The sequence below is a fragment of the Calonectris borealis genome, chromosome 3, assembly GCF_964195595.1.
Source record: "Calonectris borealis chromosome 3, bCalBor7.hap1.2, whole genome shotgun sequence".
Taxonomy (NCBI): domain Eukaryota; kingdom Metazoa; phylum Chordata; class Aves; order Procellariiformes; family Procellariidae; genus Calonectris; species Calonectris borealis.
In genome coordinates, this window is record NC_134314.1 from 65,335,488 (window position 1) to 65,357,466 (window position 21,979).

Consider the following 21,979-nt stretch of genomic DNA (forward strand, 5'->3'; position numbering starts at 1 on the left):
TACTCAAGAGTAATTAGCCAGCTCTTTGGCAGTATAATTTACTAGATATCTACTGATTAATATGATAATCACCTGAGTTATCAAAGCATACACAGCTAGAATAAATGCATTACAATGAAGAAGAATTTTGGCTCCTAGCAATAATTCTCCATACTGTATCTACTTCATTAGTCTGAAAACAGAGCATCAGAAAATTTTTCTTAGTATCAGTAAAAAACTGAATTCCTACAAAAGTTTACAGAATTAGATTCTCCACACCGTACAGTGCTTACCTCAGTCATTTTGTATTAACAACATTTTTATATTGTCTCCTCCACCAAAATGTATCAACCTGTCTTCTTTTGAATTAGAAAAAAACAAAACAAAACACAACAACAAAAAAACCCAAAACCAAAACCCAAAATACTCACAATGAGAAAGACCCAGGAGCTGCTAAACTGATAGCCGTGGAGATTGCAAGGCACTATGCACACACTATCAGATTTCTCTACAGATACATCCCAATGCTGTGCCTTAACTTAAACGTCAGTTTACGACCAACTGCTGGAAAGATTAAGTACTGGCTATGATTCATGTGACTTTCATTAACACTGTTTCCAAAAAGGATGTCAACAGCAGCACTGCCTCTTGATATTTTGCCCATCAGGCCAAATCAAAATGCAAGCACCCCTTACACAATCATTTGCAGAGATAATGTCACTCTTCTCACACTCTGAACAAACTCAGGCTGTAGAGCACCAGGAAAAATATAACTGCTCAGGTTCAGCAAATGATATCTGAACTGGAGCTGACTGCATCCCGTTGGCTTGGAGTGCAGTCAACATGAATTCAGTCTGCCTGTATCACACTGTTATGATTTTCCCTGAAAGCTCAGACCAGTCACAGTACTGCTACCAAATCATTCAGAATGAGCAGGTGACCTGTGGGAAGCCTCGCTTACAAACCATGCTCCTAAAACAACCTCTTCCTTCTCAACAAGGAAAAGTTTACTAGCCTGGTCTTCTAAGAAAGCAAAGCTGAAGTGACAGTGCTCTGTGTGCTTATGTATAGGGACATGTGTGAGTGCATGCCTTCCCCCGTCTTTATCCCAGGCACTCAGCTGAATTTGCTACAGGCCTTAGAAGATATGAAGTTCTACAGGCTTTGTGAAAACAGGTTGTTGAGAAAAAAGATTCCCTACTGAGGGAAAAGCTGCAACACCAGCTTGGGCCTTAAAAGGCAGCAAAGAATCCACTTGAGAAAAGGGCACACGCTCTGCCTGCCTCTGTGCCTCGTGAGAAGCCAAGGCAGCCACTTTGCAAACATGGGTGTTTTTCCACACGGATTCTTTGGTGCATCATCAGGCTACGTCACTACATAACGTAGTATATTGCAGTTAAAATCCAGCCAACTATGAAACAAATTGGAGGGGGTGGAGACAGTGCAGAAGGGAGGATCAGCTTTAGTCAAGTATCCTTGCAACTATTCCTGTTCTAACAAGCAGCGCAATCAGGTGGTCATGGCACAAGACACTAGCTTACGTACAACTGGCACGCTTACCCCTGCAAGATGTGTTGTTCTCCTACGTCCAACAGCATCAGTAGAGGCATACAGTTTTGCTCGGTCTCCTGGATTCCTACAGTTCATGGTCTTGTAGGACAGAGGACTGATGGGGCTGCAAGATGCTGAACGGGGACAAATGGGGATAACTACGGTGTTGGTTGGTTTTGTTATTTATTAATTTTAGTTATAGAGCAGCATTGGAGAATTGACAGAGGAAAGCCAGCAGGAACAGAAACAACCGAGAAAGACAGAAAAGAAAGAAGGTATTAATACATAGACGAATGACTAATTCTCAAGTCAGAACCATCATGTAATACACTAGCTTGGTCACACATATAGTAATGATACAATTCAATAGGCACTCATGTACTTTTCCACTTGTAAACTAATAATTTCTTTTAAATAAATTAAGAAGTATGCCAAATAACTGGGTAGTAGAAAGTAACAATGTTTTTCTGTTAAGTTTTTATACAACTGGTGGTTCTGAAAAAGCAGTGGACGCAATGACTGGTCTGACTGACTAGCTTAGTATATGCATTGACGTAAGTTTCAATTACATTCGGAATAGAAAACAATCAAACTAAAAATCAGAATGCCTATTAATTGGTCTTGGAAGTGGAGGAAAATAAAAGGAGACATACACACAAAGATCAAAACATTAACAACACATTTCCTCTAGGAAATGGATGAAATTGCTGCCTACAATTTTTAGCAAGTGACATGTTTTTAAAAATCCCTCTTTTAGGAATATTCGAAGCCCAGCCACCTAAGAACTTTTCATATTTCTTGATAATGCTAGAATAACAACTGAATCAAATACATTCTCGACAGCGAACTATTTTACACATTACAAAAAGCAGGCTAAAAGCAACAAATGAACTTGGAAATTAATATTTGAACGAGTAACCAGAAGTTTTCCTTGGTTTGCACAAGGACAAAGACTATTACCAGATCTCCTGCCAATGGCAGGTTATCAAGTATACAGTGTTCTGATTACATATTCAAAGAGAATTGTAACACTGCAAAATATATAATGGGGAACTTTTTGCAGCAAAGTATTCTTGGACTTTCTCCCGATTTAACTGAAGATGACTGGGAAAAACTGTTATTACTGCAGCGTTTTATTTGTCTGCTCCTCTTTGTCTTTCCTGGTCATTTAATAGAGTCTTAGCATAATTATATTCAGCATGTTACTTGAAGGAAAAGTAGAGCTTCTATATGGTATCTTCCCTATGCCTTTTTTTTTTTTTTTTAAGGAAAAGAGAATTACATCCTCAGTTTCCTCGGTAAAAAAACCCAACATTTTTTGCCTGTAGGTCCCTTTCTGAGCACACTTGAAAGAATGCAGTTCTACATACAGTTAATCCTTCCAGTCTTACAACATTACAGCTGCTGTTAGAGGAAGAGCTCATAGACTTAACAGTACCAACACTGCAAATTCTCCTGCACTGAGAGATTAACATTATGAATAAAGAGAGTCTCATGTAAGTGTCACAGCAAGAGCACTCATGCTTGCCTTATCATTTACAGAGATTTATGTTTAATGAGGTATTATGACTGACTTAAAAAAAAAAAAAATCAAGAAACAAGAAAACAGGGGCTTTTGTTTGTGGGTTTTTTTTTTTTTGGTTGAGTGTATCTAAACCAGATAGGAAGCAGTGGCACAATGTACGTTTTAAACAGTTTATAATATATGTCGTTCCCACCCTCTGTGAATCCATTCTCTTGCCGCACACTGATTATCTGAAATTACCACCAAGGATGACATCATAAGTATTAAAAGACAAGCAGTTAATTTTCATTTGCGATGTTGCCAAACAATGCTTTAGGAAGCAATTCCAGTGAATCCTGTACCAACAGGATTACATCTATTCAGAGCAGCTTTTGGAGAATTATTTAAAACCACATTTTGGTTTTGGAGGGTTATTTAAAAAGATCCAGACATACTCTTATGCTGGATGTCCCTAATAGCTCACTTTAAATTTAAGGACATGAATCCATATTTAATTTGATTTTGATTTTTTGCATTGTAATTTATCTTCACAGCCAAAGGGCAGGGTAATTTTCTAGGGAATAATGACAGGCTGGGATGAGCTGAGTGCTCAGAGCACAGCTGTGAGCCATTATCACCACCTGATCATTAATCTCCAGGAAGTGTCCTGCATGAAGGGACTGCAGTTATTGCTCCTAGAAAATAATACCTGGAAAACAATGAGCAGATGGATTATTCTTCTGGGTGGTACAGTTCCAGTTAGCATAGGGAAGGCATTTCAGTGGAATTACCTCAGACTGATGACTGACAAATCAGTCATTCCTGCTATTTGCAATCTTTCTCAACATTCCACTCAGTTTAGAGCTTATGGCACAGCACAAACAATAGCAGTCACAAAAAAAATCTTCATGCTTGCTCCAGTAAAGTAACCACTTAAAAAATTAAGTCACTGCTTTCTCAACTATTCCCTAATGAAGAGCTGATTTCCAATATCCTGCTTGGTAGATGACATTAAGTATTCATTTTACAAGCTGCTGTTTGTGAAGAGTGAAAAGGAATTTTGTACTTGTTAATTCCACTGTTTGCAGAATATCATCCACCTTTTTTGCTCCTACAGCGCTACCCTTGTGGAAATGTACTGCAGCCTAATTAGTTATAAGAGTTCTTAAGTGAAAGCTTCTTTAAAAGTAATCTTAGCAGATCTCTATTCCTTCTTACCTTCTACATCCTTTAATTAGAATAAAAATCCTGTCCGTATCAGATAGGAAAGAACTGCCTACACTTAAACATTCAGCATGTGCAGCAACATACTATTTTAATGGTAAAGTCCCCAGTGCACGATTATAAAACATCCTATGATAAAAGAAGAGGCAGCTGTCACCTGCCTAAAACAGGTGATAAGCAAGTATGGCCTAGTTGTCTTTGGAACACAGTTTTGCCTGGGCTTTAAGTTACCACCTAGCAATATTTTCAGGTTTCTGCATGTTAATTTTCAGTAGTACATCAGAGAGCTGTTCCAGGGTTGGCAGAGAACTTTACAATTATTGTAACCTCACTAAACCTGCATGTTTAACTTCATGTGCTATTAAATCCACTGCAGCCAGGGCCTATCTCTCTGCAAGTCTAACGTGTTCCATGTGGGAAGTGCCCTGGTCCAGAGTGAAACTACTTTTTGCAGCAAGCAGCTCACAGCCTTAGCAGTGGGTGTGCTGAATCAGCTCCTTACAGCATTGTGGGCATTTCCTTAAACAGTCACGGACAGCAAGATGATGTTGCCTTGTGTGTGTTGTATTCATTTATTGCATTGATGACGAGGCAAAAGAAATTAAGAAAGAGGTAGTAAGAGAAAGAGAAAGAGGCATAGTAAACAAGTGTACAAACAAGCTTTCATGCTGTCACGCAATGTAATTATGGACATTCAAGCTCATTCTGGGATGCTACCGTACACTCATAATTAGATCATCCCACAGGGAATCTGGAAAAATAAGTGGCTGAGACATGAAGCTTCTGTTCTTAAAGGTTTACCTGCATCTCCAGACAATGCAGCCGTGCTTTTACTTCGGGCCAGGAATGAGTGAGTGGGCGTCAGAAGCCTGCTAACGATGCTGCTCTCCCATGGACTGAGCTGTAGACGACGAGCTGAATGTGCACCATACAAGCAAGATGTTAGATCAAACACTTCACAAATAACTACATGTTGCAGCAGTATTAGTAATATCTCCTCACGACTACATACCATGAAAATCTTGACACTATCCTTCAGAGATCAAAAGCATACAATCATTCAGTGTTTTGCGTTTTACTCCATTTTAGTAGAGGAATTCCTATAGGAACACATATATCTGAACATCCAATTTGTGTTACTGCCTGTGGCATTATGGCACATTGTTATCAAATTAAGACTGGTATTTTGCACATATGCCACATTCCCTATCAGGAATGATAGGATAACTTCTGTACTAGGACAGCAGTTGCCACTCCTAAATATCGACTTTGACAGAGATGTTTGTGTCCCAGGCTCTTTCTACACATAAGGTATGTAGTCTTCTAGTTACAAAAAAGAAGAATTACTAAAATACCTTCCAGAGTCTGCCAGCCTAGCTAGAAAAAAGCAAAGGTTGCTTACTACTATACAGAGAATTGCGTCAAAGCAAGAGGTTTTGTCAAAGCATCGCAAAAGGCTACAATGCGCCTCAACTGCGGATACCAAGCTCAGCAGCTACAGTTGTCTCAGTAATACATGAAGCCACAGAATACAGTAAGTACATTTGATAATTAATTCTCTGTCAAAAAATCCTGCTAATGATAATCTTCAATTTAGAACAGTAACAAGAGCCAACTTTTTGCACTGTTAGTCTGTTTTGACACACACACTACACATTGACCTGGCTGCAATCACTTCCTTGCCTTGCTTTTCCCAATATTGCTTAATCCAAACTTAGCTTGTATTCCTTTTACCTTGTAAAATTTCTTTCCTTTTTTTTTTTAAATACTATTTAAACATTGATCATGGTGAAGTAGGAACCAAAAGAGCCCTATAAGTTATTTTTTTATAATGAACTAGATGTTTCTTTGATAATCTGATGCAAGAAATTGTATTATAATGAGCATCACAAAATAAAACATTCAACTAGTTGCCATAGTAGTTCATTGTAATAAGCTTAGACCATAGCAATAATCTTGATGTTGCAAGTGAACTCAGGTATTCTTGCATCTCAGCATTCATTGGCCTTATTTTGGTGTTTACGGCAACAAAACTGCAGCTTGAATTTATGAGGCTCAGTCTCTAAAACATTCATTGAAGTGATTGGCTGTAATAAACTTAGGATTAATTTGCATTTTAAAAGGTAGAGATCCATCACTCTTAATAGCCATAAACTCTGAATCTGTCTTTAATCTACTCCATGCTGAGCCCCATGAAAAGGGGCCAATCTCAGTCTCATCTGATGAAAATATAATTGCCTAATCTGCCCTCAGTACTGTTTTTCACTTCTCAAATTGGTCCCCTAAATTCTGCTAACTCAATAAGGGGCATAACTATAGAAATATAGGAGACTCAAACACAGCAGGCTCTCTGGATAAGCGTCCTTACACAATGTACTACTGCCAGATCTCTTTGTGATTAATGATTCCATTTTGCATTGGTACAGATTATACATAGACACAAAATACCCTACAGAGACCTTCATTACAGCACACACATTATCATCAAGCTTGTAATTTAACAATGAAGAAAAATCACAGAACCACCATTAAATTGGATGCAATAATAGTAAAATCTTTGCTTGCTTCCTTCTCCAGGCACCATGCTCAGTATGATCACTATTTAAAGCTACTGTTGCAAGACAGCAGATACTTTTTTCTGGTCTCTGGCTTTACTAGGTGAGGCTCACAGGCATGAGTATGGATGAGTCTGGAGAAACTCTTCTACCGTTATTTAACACAAAGATCGTACAACTTCAGAAAGCAATCCCTGAAATTTTAGGCCAATAAATCAGTACTACGTATACTATCAATTTCTTGGCATTCATCTGTACAGCTGCAAACAGCTGATAAGTAAATGTCACAATGTAATATGGCCCTGTGGGCCAGCCATACACACCTTACATGTTAGGCCCCAGAAATGAAATAGTCTCAAGAGGACTGATGACTTAAAACACTAATTTGCCGTGTCTCACCTATCCCATGTCATTTGCTGTAAAGGTGAGTATAGTTTACTTCTCTTTTCTCTTTGCCCCTAACACAGGGGAACTTATATCCACACCACCTATTGGAAGCAATCGTGCGCCCACAGCATCCAACAGCACCGAGGCAGTGTTTGGTAGTGAAGTAGCTGATAACGCATCAACAGCGAGATAAGAAAGACCAGCAAAAACTCTTCTCCATATAAGCAACAGACATGATTCAGAGGTGTCAAAATAGTTTTTGCCAGGAGCTTGGAGTGAAGCCTTCCTAAATCTCTAAAATGGGTTTAGATCAGAGTTCATTTAAATACACCTTGGCTTTGTGGATCAAGGTCATCACACACAGAATTTTCCAAACACACAGCTCCCTGAAAGCATCATATTTGACACTTGCAATACATAGTCTAACAGTCATTAGCATCACCATTAACCTAGAACAGCCAAATAAACTTTTGCCCACTGAGTTCCAAGTACAAGAGTATTAACACCTGAATGCGTTGAACAACTTAACTTTGGTGTCCAATTTACATTGAAGCAAATTAAATACAAAACAAAGACCATCACAAAAATAGTAAGATTGACTTTAAAACAGTAAGGTCGGGGGGAGTTCTTGCTCTTTTTGTTTTTAACGCCTTAGGGTGATGTTTTCAAGGTTTAGTCCTTCAAACCATCTGACAGACAAGGGGAAACAATATTTTTTTGTTCTCATGCTGTGTTAGGCTATCACTCTTAGTGCTGTTTGCTCCTTGTTTCCACACAGGAAGCACATTTGTGATAGGGTTGCTGGTGCAAGTACCCCTACCCCCAGCTACAAGCAGGTTAGTTTAAATAGGTTAAAGATCTTTATAGCCTAACTTGTAACTGAAAAGCACACAAAGTCCCAGGGAGCTGGCAACAGTGAATTGATTACAATCATCTGTATTTGTCTTCAGGATATACAAACTGAACACTGGAAAGTTGTCTTAGCAGCAGCAGAATAAATAGCAAGTAAGCAAACAGCAGCATCTGATTAGTTCTAGGAACAGATGGGAGGCAGAGATTTAACAGGTCTCCTGATGAGCACCATGAAGGAGACTCACTGATAACAGTGGTGTTTGCTCATATAGAGCCACAAACATGCTGAGCAGTAGATGGGGAAAAACTACTCTATGCTTAGATTCTCTTTCAATAGGAGACAATACTGGAGCCCCTGAATTTCTTCTATAAAGGGGCAGACAAAGCGGACGCAGTGATTGAGACCTGTTTGAGATCTGTTTGAAAGTAAGAGCACTGCAGAGAGGAGGAGGGACACAGCTGTGGTGCAAGTTTTGCTTTTCCAAACTAAGGAAGTGTGTAACTCATACCTTACCTAAAGTATTATCCATTTGCTAAGCTTTCCTTAAAGAGCACAATTACCAAAATTTATTGGTCAACAGCAGCTTTCTCCACTTGAATATGTGTTCATGTTTTGTTACAGTTTCAACTACTCAGACCTGTATCACTAACAGAAAAGCATAATGAGAAGCCTGTTCTAGCGGCCCGATTGTAAAATTGTTATAAAGAGCTATATAGCAATACTATACTTGAATTAACCAGTCTTTTAGGCAATTAGTTAATGAAAACTTTTGTCTTTTGCTGGGCCAAATAAAAAAAAAATCCTGTCCTTCAATTGGTAAAAAGGTGCTGCTTAACAGAAGACATATTCTTGATGACAGCTATAAGCCACTTAGGGTAAGCTTATCATCTTCATCTCCAGCTTGCTGTTTTGCAGGTAGGAGTATGCATTACAGACAAAGTGTGATTTGGTGCCCTCTGGAAGGTGAAATGGGGAGCAGGCAGTTAGAGCCTTCCTTTAAACATTTGCCTTAAGATGTTGAGGCTACTGGAGAGCTGAGCAGCCCTTCTCCAGATACACGCTCAATTAGATTTAGGTATATGACTTTGCACAAGAAAGAGGGCATTTATAGCATTTGGATTTGCTTTCTGTCTTGGAGTCTGCAAAACACATAGGAGACTTCTGAAGAGTTCTGTGCTGTTTTAATGAAAATGCCAAGCAAAGGATATCTCAACATTTAAAGTTTCTGACATACGGCCATCACTTCTATATTCCTTCCCTTTCTCCACCACTAGACTGCCTATTATTCAGTCTAACTTCTGAATTTAAAATGGGTGGCAGAAACTATCACACAATGAGTTACAGTCCATAAGAGACTATCTTTCATATTTAATGCCTGCTGCTGTTTCCCCCCTTGCCCCCACAACACCCTTCCTCAAAGAAGCATCCCCTGGCAAAGAACAGCAGCCACCTGGAAAAATATATACACACCTGAAAAGCTAATAAAATTAAAACTAACTGAATTTCAACATTTAGAACAAAAAATTACTGGAGTTTTGGAATAAATTATTACCTAATATAATGCTGTATTTTTTGCAAGTTACCAGACTCTACAACTAGGTTAGCCCACTAGGATTAACGTGACTTATCAAATCAACCAGATACACACGTACAAGCACGCACATAGAACATGGCACTTCGTTAAGACACACAAATAACGACATCTACCAATCGGTTTTGCAACACAACCAAAGTTCCATTCTAAAAATTGTTTTTGAAAACATGCATTTATCTGGATTGAAATGGGACAGAACTTCTCATTCTCAGCAGAGGGTAAAAAATCCCTTCCAAGTACTTTTCTGTAAAGCTCTTTGCATAAGTTATACAAAAGACATTCTTTTATAAAACTCTTTTAAGCTCAATGTTTCAATCTCATAAATCCTCAGAACAGAGGCAACAATTCAGCTGCATTAATTTTTAAAAGCTTAATTGTTTATCATTTGTGCAGAGTTGTAAACATCAAAAACATACACTGAAGTAAAGCAATATTTGAAGAATAACTGACACAAAAAGTTAATAAACAGATCATATGAAAAACACCCATACCTGTTCAATAAAAATAACCAGAAATGGTAATAAAATAATTACTTGAAAGCTTCATGCAACATGTTCTTAGATATTCAAGAACTACTACCAAAGAAAAAAGGAAAACAAAATAATGACAAAATGGCCTAATGCAAATAAAAGGTCACACATGATTGCATGCACTATGGAGCGATGTATTCTTTCAATAGTTGTACCTCATTTACTAAAAACCTGACAGAAGCACTGCTTTTATCATTTGCTAAAGTAAGATTGTTTAGATAAGTTCTCTTGTTTTTAAAAAAAACAAGAAATATATATTTCTTCTCACAGGAAAAAATGTTCAACCATTTACTTTTCACATTTGAAGTCTTTTCACTCCCACTTAGATGAAGTACAAAAAATGACTTCAGAAGCTTGTTTTATGTGCAAAGTAATACATCAATATAGGACATTCTTTCTTGCTTTTCCTTTTTTTTTTTAATCTTTGAAACTGTACCTCTGTCTGGAGAATTTAGTAATGTTGCAGATGAGGAGGAGAGCCGCTTGTTAATGACTGGATCAACATGTTTCGAAAGGTTCATTGTTGAAACAGACCGCCTGTCTGGATCTAAAATAAATGGAGATAATGCTAATTGACAGCCCACATGCAGTAGTGCAAGTTCCTAGCTCACTAGTGGGAGGAGGAAAACATGACTAGGTCACTCCTGCTCTACCACAAGAACTTTCAAAATAGAATGGACTTCTCAGCAGACATTGTACTGGTGACTCAAAGACTGGGCACAAAACCATTTAATTTAAGTTTCAAATATCTGAAATATTCTGTACATTGATTATCATTTAATCAGGTTGCAATCCAAGGACTTAATGGAGGATTTGAAGTGGATACTAGTAGACAAGATGATATTTCCTCATTCCTTTCAATATTCTCAGAAAAACCTTGCTCATGACTTACAACGGTCCTTCCCTGAAGCTTTCTAACATGCTTGGAAATGTGAGGTTATTCATAAAAAAAACCCTTAGCACCTGAATAAAAGGTGATATTTGACAGGGCATTGTTACTAGGCAGAAGGTCAGTATCATGACAATACAATGCTGAAAGATTAAGGGAAGACTAGTGCACAAGGGAAGCAAGGGTAAGCACAAAAGGAATTTAAAGATTTAGTTAAAAATCCTGTAGTTATGTGTAAGCGCTGAACTTCCCACCACAGAGTCATTTCCTACCCACTGTAAATGAAGTTGTAGTTAGTCAATCCAAAACAGCACACAGCTTAGCAGATAAAGAAAATGAGTCTCTGTGGAAGGCTAGAGACTACTTGTAATGCACGTTTGGTATATAACACTAAAGGGGTTTTTTTTGCTTTTAGGTTCTATACATTTTAGAGCAGTATTATATCATTTGCCTGCGCAACTGCTGCAGAGTCAGCATCTGCACCCTACTGAGGGGGTGATGGTTATTTCAAGAATACAGATTGCACACACTTTGTGCATGTGCGTGTGTTACGTGAAGGTTGCTAGCACTGGCAGAAGAGGAGGAAGGAGCTGAACAGGCCAGCTGTATGCTTTCTGTTCTCTCTCTCAAAAAAAAAAAGCAAGCTATGCACATCAACTACATGTCCTCCATTGAAAATTTCCATTTGGAAATCTGACATTCAGAAGATGCTGTGAGAGTCAATTCTGCTTTTGCTTACATTTTCGCATGTACTGAACCTCAGTACTACTCAGCAAAGCATTCAACCATGCCGAAATGCAATAAGGCTTGAGCATACACCTAAATGCTCTGCTGATTCATATTCTGTGTGTGCAAAAACACGTCCACATGCTGTTTTGGAAGCAGATACAAACTCAGGACACTGACAACATTAAGGAGGATGTTGCTGAAATAGTATCTGCAATTGTTTATTTATGACAAGTACATCAACATTGTATTTACCTGTTCTGACCTAGTGGATTAAAGTACACTCACTGTGTACAAAAAAATTTTTATAGAAATACAATGCATGAAAAATACTTTCACTCTCCCCAAATCTATGAACTATATAGGATTCACCATAACTGGTTGGGGCAAAGAAAGGTTCTCCCCCACCCCATGTGATTATTTGCTCACTTTTTCTAATGTTAGAATCACTCAGTGAGAGTATAAAATCAGCAAACTGGGTACTGGAAGGAGGATAAAACTCAGAAATTGGTTTTAAAAGGAAAAATCTAAATGTTATAGCTAAGAACAAGACCTCTGTAGGCTAGCAAGATTATCCCGCATTGATCTATGGGGTATATTGAAGAGTGCTGTGTGCAAATCAGTACTGGAGACAGGATACTCGGGCTTCATGTATCACAGATCTTTGTCAGAACAATATTTGTGGGAATGGGATGGGGATTTTGATCTCATATCTAATCTATAGCTGAGAAAATGTATACTGTTTTTTCAAAAGTTTCTACATTTGGCATAAAGGATGTACTGCATAAAACAGCTTTCTGAAGATGACAAATGACAGTATGAAAAATCACCTCTTGTATTTGGCATGCCAACATTTCTTTTGTGTCTGTGAATATTATTTAAATGAATGGAATTCAGCATGAGGATTTGTGTGTAAGTGTTGGCAATATGAATCCTATAAATGTAGAACAGGCCAATGCAAACCATGGCCTAGAAGATGGCTGGTTTCTTTGTTCCAAAAAAAAGCATTAAAATATCCATGAGCAACACATCAGCCAGTGCAGCTGGTTATATATCTGTGTTCATGTGCAAAATAAATGTAAATCCTGCATATATGTAATGTGCCAGAAGGGTTTTAGGTTTTAGAAAAGACCAAAATACTCAAATTGGGCCTTCTTGAATTCCAGCAGACAGCATATTATGCTTCATTTCAGTGAATTGTGCCAAATCTTTAGAGTCAGCCAGTAGTAACTCTCCATAGTAAAAATAAATAATAATGAAAAAATCTGGTACTAACAACAGTTCTAATCTATCAGCATGATGTTAAGCATGCATTGCAACTACATGAGGGTGGTTTAGTTACTGATGATCTCGTTTCCTGAGAACTAGCTATGGGTAAAGGAATCAACAAACCACAGCAATTATGTACCAGGTTTTCTAGCACCACCCAGAGATCTGAAGTGGTGCTCCAGGCCTGCTAAATCGAGAAAGGTGAATGATGGTTCAAAAAAATAACCTAGGGACAGAATGCAAGACAATGATTTTTCACAGTAAAGAAAATAAAAATCAAGTAAATTATACAGCGTTAAGCAAAAAAAGCAACCTTTTATGAAAAATAACTGTTTACTGAACTTATATATGACAAAGATTTCAGAGCATTCTTTTCTCAACTTTTTTTTCCCCTCCTTGATGAAAGCTTGGACACATCAAAATGTATACATTAGAGTAGGAAGAGAAGAATTCTAAGCACCACTTTCTGGTGAAAGAAATAAAGGACAAGTTCTCTTTTTTGGGTTCAAGCCATATTTAACAGGGCATATACACATTAATGATTGGCAGATTGAGTTAGAGGGACCTGGACAGGCTGGAACAATGGGCCGAGGCCAACTGTATGAGGTTCAACAAGGCCAAGTCCTGCACTTCAGTCACAACAACCCCAGGCAACGCTACAGGCTTGGGGAAGAGCGGCTGGAAAGCTGCCCAGAGGAAAAGGACCTGGGGGTGCTGGTCGACAGCCAGCTGAACATGAGCCAGCAGTGTGCCCAGGTGGCCAAGGCGGCCAACGGCATCCTGGCCTGTATCAGAAATAGTGTGGCCCGCAGGAGTGGGGAGGTGATCGTGCCCCTGTACTCTGCACTGGTGAGGCCGCACCTCAAATCCTGTGTTCAGTTCTGGGCCCCTCACTACAAGAAGGACATGGAGGTGCTGGAGCGTGTCCAGAGGAGGGCAACGAAGCTGGTGAAGGGCCTGGAGCACAAGTCTTATGAGGAGCGGCTGAGGGAACTGGGACTGTTTAGCCTGGAGAAGAGGAGGCTGAGGGGAGACCTTATCGCGCTCTGCAACTACCTGAAAGGAAGTTGGAGCAAGGTGGGTGTTGGTCTCTTCTCCCACATAACAAGTGATAGGACGAGAGGAAATGGCCTCAAGTTGCGCCAAGGGAGGTTTAGATTGGATATTAGGAGAAATTTCTTCACCGAAGGGGTTGTCAAGCATTGGAACAGGCTGCCCAGGGAAGCAGTTGAGTCACCATCCCTGGAGGTATTTAAAAGACATGTAGATGTGGAGCTTAGGGACACTGTTTAGTGGTGGACTTGGCAGTGCTAGGTTAACAGTTGGACTCGATGATCTTAAAGGTCTTTTCCAACCTAAACGATTCTGTGATTCTGGGATTCTAAGATAATTGGGGAAAAAAGCTTATAGCTCAAATTCACTTAATTTGCCCATCTTTAAGTTTTTCTAGGGGAAAAAAGGGACTTCTATCTCCCAAAATATCTGTAGAAAGTACAGATAGCTTATTACAAAGAACAATTTTTCTTCCTTGTGTCTGTTTTAATCTCAGTATTTGGTCATTTCCACCAGACCTATTTTTTGAGCCATGATATTTAGCATTTGCACACAGTAGCTCGTATCACAAGATTGACACAGCACAAGCACACCCACACATACACACACAAACAACAGCAAAGCAGCAGAAGCAAAAAGCTGGAGCAAGATAGAGTTACAGCATTAGTCAACTCCTGAAACAAGTTTTAACTTTTGTTCAGACTTCTCCTTGTTATCTTTTTGCTACACAAGAATGTCACAAACATGCCATTGCTAGCAATAATAAGATCAAGAGCAAAGAATTTAAACCAGCATACACTGAACCATCGTTCCTTTTAACAGAAGCAAAGTAAATTCCAGTTAACTGGCAGGGCAGGGAAACTGGCTAGCAAACCCAGCCTCCCTCTTTACCTGTGTTATTAATGCGGTTATGTAGTGCTCCTCCCCAGGACCACCTGTTTTGCTTTTGTTTTGGCTTCTGGCTTCTTTCAATTGTGCGACGTACAACAGCTTCATGTCGTTCCTTAAGTACAACAGGATAATACATTTGGATACTATTGGGTTTTTAACTTAATCTTCTCATCAAACCCTGCTATCCTCCACACAGACAAAACCTAGGCAAGCCTCTTGGAGTTGTGTTCAAGCTTATGTGCTGCCTACTAAGACACACACTTAGATGAACCATCCTAACTCTAGAACAGGATTAAGCAGTAATTAAGCTATGAATAAGTTAAAATATTAACTGTAATTTTGAAAAGGTAAGATCTGTTTGAGACCTGCAGAACTGCAGAGTAAAAACAATGGCTCCGTTATGGCAGCCACTACACAAACACACCCTAGGGCTACTTCCCATCTTGTATCTCCCACCTACTAAATACTAGAACAGTGGGAGAAAGGGGGGGGGGGGGGGGGGGGACGGGACACAAACACCAAAACACCCACAAGGCTGAGCTGACTCACATAGGATCACACTGCAAGTAGTTCCCAGCTTAACTGAGAAATCAGCCAAGAGCATATTTCATTACACACTGACTTTCTTAAGTTGCCCTTTATTAGGGCAACTAACATTTAGCTACCCTTATACTGAATGGCTAAGAATTAACAGATAACCGTACAAAACCAACCCAATTTGTATTTTTCTGCATGAGCTTCTGCAGTGCCATACATTGTAACCCAGACATGCTCAACTTAGCTGCATTTGATTCATAAAGGGCACTTTAAGAAGCAGTATCTGTGCAAGTAAGCCTTAAAATCCTCTTTCGCACACTCTCTCATACTGACCATGGCTTATGTTGCATTCTTTCCATGAACTCTTAAAGAAAAAGTTTGATAGTACCGTATCTTGTGGTAAAACCAAGCTGAAAAGTGTTTTCATGACATTTATTCTTACCTTATCTTCTTCTATTCTCTGCCTTCGCTTTTCTTCTACGGCAGCTCGCCTTCTCTCTTCCTTTAACCTCTGCTCTTCTAGCTTCTTTCTGCGTTCCTCTAAGTGTTTTTCGTAATGTTGCCGGGCTCTCTCTTCTCTTTCTAACCAGATGGATTCTCTTGCAGCTGTGAGAAAAATCAGAAATAAAAGTATTAACATGCTGTATGTGATGAAGTCTTTAATACAATTTGAATAACCAAGCTAAACAGAAAAACTTTTGAACTCATTTTCTTAAGACATACATAATACCCTAATCTCTCATGTATTAAAACATCATGTACCCTGGTCACACATTCATTTCATTTCATCTCGATTTACTTATTATGAATTACCACAAGAAATAGTTAAATTATTTGAGCATATAGTTTTTATGTCGAAGAAAGGATTTTTTGTTAGTTTAAAATACCTAAATACTTAAGTCAGACATATGTGAACACACTTCTGTTGTACAAACCATGATAATTCTCTGTAATCTTTTACTGTATAAAGAAAGATAAAACTACCACCACTCTATACCTTTAGTAATCAATACAGATCCCTTATGGTAGAAGTGGCTGGGATGACTGGATAACAGTCCAGCAGCTGGACTGTTAGCTGTACTAACAGCTGACCAGAAGGAAACAAGTTACCCCCCGAAGAAGTCAGTCTTAAAGGCAAACTTTAATCTGTCATATAACTCCACTGCTGCAGAGCTCTGAACAACATGTTTCAGAAGTGCTAATCAAGACAAATCAAGAAGCACTAGAGAAGACAAATTTTGCTCCCAAAAATCAGGGTCTGATTTTTCATGAAGGTACTATCTGGAACACAGGCTCAAACTGTGGTCCACATGAGACCATTTACATATGATACTCTGGACTTCTCCCCATTGCTGTCTTGAAAGCTGCAGGTCCCAGAAATGTTTGTGTTCTAAATAAACCTGTTACTTGCTTTTTAAAAATCCTGGACATTTGATACCTCTGGATCTTCATGAACTGACAGACCGAAGAGATGCACATGCAGGAAGAGATGCACATGAAGGTCACGAGACAAACAATACTGAGAACCACATTAGAAAACCATACACAGAAGGAGCTCATTGATAACACAGCAGCAACAGGGAACCAGGACAGTAAAGTGTCAAAAACACTTTCAATTTCCAAGGCCAGCAATGTAAGTTCTCTACCTAAGTCTGAGACAATATTTTTTAAATTCAATTCGGGGGGCCGGGGTGGGGGGGGGGGGGGAGAGGGGCGGAAAGAGAGGCTATTGTTACAGCCACATACTCTAGAACAGCAACTCCAGCCTTCAAGTAGCAGAGATATTTGTGTTGACACAACCACATAACAAAACCAAAAAATCCAAATGCTTCTAGGTGTTCAGAGCAGACATTGCAATCACTTCCTACAACGCTAGAACTCATCTTCATCAAACTGCTCTTCTGCACTTTCCTGGCTACTCAGACAAGTCCCCCACCTCACCTAATAAAGAACTTAGATTGGACTCTAAACCTTACATACTTGCAGATGTAGTCTCATAAAAAATCTCTACCCTGAGCAGACCAGTTCATGTGTAGAGTATCTACCTCAAGAAAACAGCTCTCTACCATTTCAGGTGTCAAATACTTTGCTGAGAAAAGCAGATAGCATGTTTAGCTTTGCTGTGGTACACAAACTAGCAGAGAGGCGTTTGTTCAGCAGCTACAAGCAACCATAAGACACCCCCTTGGCAAGATGGGTGAAAGTTCAGCAAGATGTTTGCAGGAAATTTAACAATCTTAGCCAGAATAATTACAACAAGAAGGAATAGTACAGTTGCTTAGACAATTACTAACAATAGATGTGAGAAGTGACACTTACAAATGTGAACCACTAATTCAGGAGCCACCGGAAGATTTTTAAAAATACTGTTCCATGCTAATTTATTTGAGTGACTTGAAGGAGAAATGTGAACTGCAGACTAAGGCAGAAAATAGCAGAATACAGCAGAAAAAGCAGCTTCCAGGCCAACTGAAATCTGCCAAGGCTCCTTCTTCTGTATTAAAGCCTTACAACATAACAAAATAGAGCCAAAATTGGTGTTCCAAATGCAAGACTAAGTTGTAAACCAGAGACATGCATCTGCTGCCCCTTCTTGGGAGCCAAGAGCTCACCAAGAGAATGGACAGAGCAAAGGGCTCAGACGGAGCCCACCTTTTCCAACAATTTGGGTTACATCCTGAACAACTGAAGTGTAAGACATGTTATTTCTGACGCACCGTCCCCTCTTCTTGTCTTTGCCTCCTGCTTAACAGTCCAACTTTGCTAACCAATGCCTTGGGCAGAACCACTGTCAGCCTGTCACTAGAAAGGTAGTCATTTTTGCAAAAGCTTTCTCTTCTTATTAGCTTCTGCACAGTTGGATTGCAGAATAGGGTCAGTCCAAGAATAGGCAGCCACCTCAATGAACTGTACTGTTCTTTCCACTTACTCCATGTGCATTTATCTTGTTTTCTTCAGCAAATGAGGATAACATTCTCTAAAAGCAGCAACCCAGTTAATTTCAACTAAACACTTTTTCAAAATAGAAAAATATGCTTATCTTTAATACCATCTAAAAACTGGTAAGAGACATTTCTAAAATGCTTACATTTAAAGGAAAAAAGAATAAAGAGTACCATTAATCTTTGAATTCTGCACTGCAAACATTTCATGTTAACTCCTCCTTTCTTCTGAATCTTTGATGAAAATTTCAGAGAAAGTTAACACTTCTTATTACAGGATAGGGCCACTTCAGATAGCCTTATTCAAAACACACGCATTTTAAAATTGTATTAACTTTTACCCGTTTTGGTGAGGTTTCATGACCGTTTTATCCAAAGTGCTGGCTGACACCAAGAGGAGCAGCATTTGCCCTCCTCTAGACCCTGAGTTTGTACTCCTCCTCCCCGTGCTGACAACGTTGTTCACAGCACTGATACCAGATGGATCAAGGAACCAATCTGGTTAAAACCAAGTTGCTTCCATGTCTTTTTTTTTCCCAACACTCTTAGCTGCAGCTGATCGGGCAGATGGGTAAGCAGACATGCTGCCAAGTGGGTTTAAGGGGGTTCTGAAACCAGAGGAAGCCTTAGGGCAGAAACGGGACTGCTGGGCAGCGCAGCACAGCCTGCCTGAGCTCTCCCAAAGCGAGACAGGGCTCAATAGTTTGCTGAATTAGCTAGCATGTCAATACAATACATGCAGAGAAGCTGATTTTACCTTGTTGACATCAGACTATGACACCAGACTAATTCAAACCCAATCTACATCTAAAAGGAAGGTTACAGAATATGGCTTCTCTGTATTTCACAGATTTATGAAAGCCTTTGCCCCAAGCTCTCAGTTGTTGCCTAATTCCACATATAATTCCAAAAGTCTTTGTCTCATCCTCAAAGACCTCTGCAGTTCTGTTTTGAGCAATATCACATTCCTGTTTCTCTGACAAGTTATACTCCTAGCTTAGAATTAATTTTTGGAGAAAACATATCCTTTCTCCTCCATCTTCCTATACTGGACCTGTCTGAAGACAAAAGTTTCACAAAACACATAGTGAGGCTGGGAAATCATGCCTATTACTCATGAGGACACAAAAGGAAGGAGAGAGACACTTGGAGCTTGAGTTTACAAGCCTGGACAAGTAAAATATTTTACTTCATAAAACCAAATTTGAACAGAACTTAACTAATAATACCCTGTGAACAACACAATACTTTAAATAATTTTTCCCATTTCAACACTAGGTTTTTATCTTCTTTTTCCTCAAATAATTGTTCATTAGTGCTAGACTGCAGTAATGTTAAATAACTGTTACATGTCACTCCTGGAGGATATGGTATTACTCTCTCCTTCTGTTCTTCCTGTATAATTACTTCCTGTGAGACTTCCCCTGCTAGTTTTCATCTTCAGAATTGTTTCTTACTTGAGTCCACTATTATGTTTCATTTCTGTATCAGAAATGTTTATAGGGTTTGTTTCAGTTCTGAGGACAGCATTGCACAGATACATATAGACACAGAGCTAGTAATACTTTAACTTTAAAAAGGTATATGATTTTATGGACTTATTTTATTCTAACATGCACAAACTATAACAGTTAGTCTTAATTTCCAATCTTCATTATTTGTCTATCTGTAGATGTCACAGAAATGGATCTTGGGGGCGGGAGGGGGGGCGGCGGAGAGAATCATTCCCTATCTTCTTCTTAAAAGGAAATCTGGAGTCCCTTTCATTTATTGCGTGCAAAATTTGCATAATTTGATCTTTGTTATAAGCTTTAGCTTCTCTAGCTAACCATTTAAGAGTGGAACTAGATTATTCCCCTATAGAACATGATATGTTTGCAATCTAAGTTAGACCCACCTTCACATAGCAAATGCTCTAGTTAGACTCTTACAGCATCCTGTCACCATGGTGCTATACAAATGAATTAAAAAAAAAAAAAAAGAAAGAAAGAGCACACACACCCTGTTACATAGACCCTGAACACACTAAGTAACCCAAACAATGTAGTTGTTCAAAACTGGAATACAATCAAATCATTTTGCAGAAGTTTTGAAACATAGGGAAATAATCTTTCCTGCTTTTACATTTTTTTTGAAGTATTAATTCCTACATTTTCTCTTACTAGAGAATGAAAGGAGAGCATCTCCTTTGTTTTCACTGCTTCCTGTATGCACTATTGACATTCTTGCATGAACTTAAGGGCTCAGTTTTTGCCATCTACAAGGTAGGTATATACAGTGACATAAGTTAGTGTCCTTAGATATATGATGATATCTTCAGGAAAAATAAAAAGTTTAAAATAATATATTTTTATTTCATTCTCATGTTCTTATTTATGAATTTGCAGAAACTTTTTTCTTGCTACCCCAGACAGAAATTAAATTGTAGTCTAGGGTAAAAACTGAAGTTTACTCAAGGATTAAAAAAGCCTACTCTAGGGTAGAAATCAGGGTTACTAAGCCCTACTCTGAATACATAGGTGTGCTTCTAGAATCACAGCAAACTGTGTTTCATAGAGACAGATACATCAAATGCCTTGCTGATAGAAGGAATCAGCAAATGAGCCTACAGGAAATGATAGATAGCTCTAAAAGGTCTGATCAGTTTAGAAGAGCAGCCAATTTGCAGGATGTGGAAGGGGAAAATACCCACTTCTATGACGGCTCTTCCAGAAGCTATATGCTAAGAGCTATGCCCGATGCTGAGCCAATGCTGGACTCCAGTATGGGTATGGCCCAACAAAAAGTTTTTTTCTTGGGGCTGAGCCTTAACAACTTTATGATACTTCTCTCCCTCATAATAACACACATTGTCTGACAGCATGCAAGAATCATTCAAAGAAAGCTTGGTTGTCATTCAACTAGAACTGCATGCTGAAAGCTTAAATGGCATACAAACATTTACATTAAAGCTGGAAAATACAAAGAAAAGTCACAGCCTGATCCTTGTTCTATCTCATTACTTAGTACAATCTATAAATTTGAACACAGTCATGTGATACAAGGGCACAAAATTAGAGCATAAAAACAAGATTTAGAAATTGAGCCCTAGACATGCTGTTAATACCTTCTGCTTCTTTGCAAACTAGTAGTGCTGAAGTAGATTACAAAGCAACATAATTAAGGCTATATTTCTGGCACCTCAGAAGTGAGCAACAGAGCAAAAGAAAACAACGTCAATCAAGAAAGAAACGTTCCAATACTAAGAGACATGTAAGACTTGAAACCAATGAATTTTACTCTAGAATTAACTAATTTAATGCGGGAGATGTTAACTGCAAACCATGCACCAAACAGAGAGCCATTCTTTGCAGCAGTTTTAGGCTGTGAGGGAAGGGGGAGCACGCATTAAGTGTCAAAGCCTCTATTTTCTGTTTATCCATGTGAAGCAAGGGGAGGTCCCCGCAGCTCCTTTTTTGCTGTCCCTTCTGCTGTCGCTTCACTTTAGTCCTTTTT

The 21,979-nt window shown here is 38.9% G+C and overlaps 1 protein-coding gene across 11 annotated transcripts in view; it reads right to left on the minus strand.

Annotated features, from left to right (window-relative positions):
• The window catches only part of MAP7 (microtubule associated protein 7), a 124,880-nt gene that overhangs the window by 21,783 nt on the left and 81,118 nt on the right, over positions 1-21,979 (minus strand). For 4 of the 11 annotated variants that reach the window (XM_075145919.1, XM_075145915.1, XM_075145916.1 and 1 more), the window contains exons 4-9: positions 15,985-16,148; positions 15,006-15,117; positions 13,201-13,287; positions 10,614-10,724; positions 5,060-5,173; positions 1,540-1,664 (exon numbers count right to left, since the gene is read on the minus strand). In XM_075145919.1, the coding sequence (XP_075002020.1) occupies positions 1,540-1,664; positions 5,060-5,173; positions 10,614-10,724; positions 13,201-13,287; positions 15,006-15,117; positions 15,985-16,148 (713 nt within the window). Of the gene's footprint in view, positions 1-1,539; positions 1,689-5,059; positions 5,174-10,613; positions 10,725-13,200; positions 13,288-15,005; positions 15,118-15,984; positions 16,149-21,979 lie in introns of all 11 variants that reach the window. The other 7 variants (XM_075145923.1, XM_075145920.1, XM_075145918.1 and 4 more) reach the window with 4 other exon arrangements.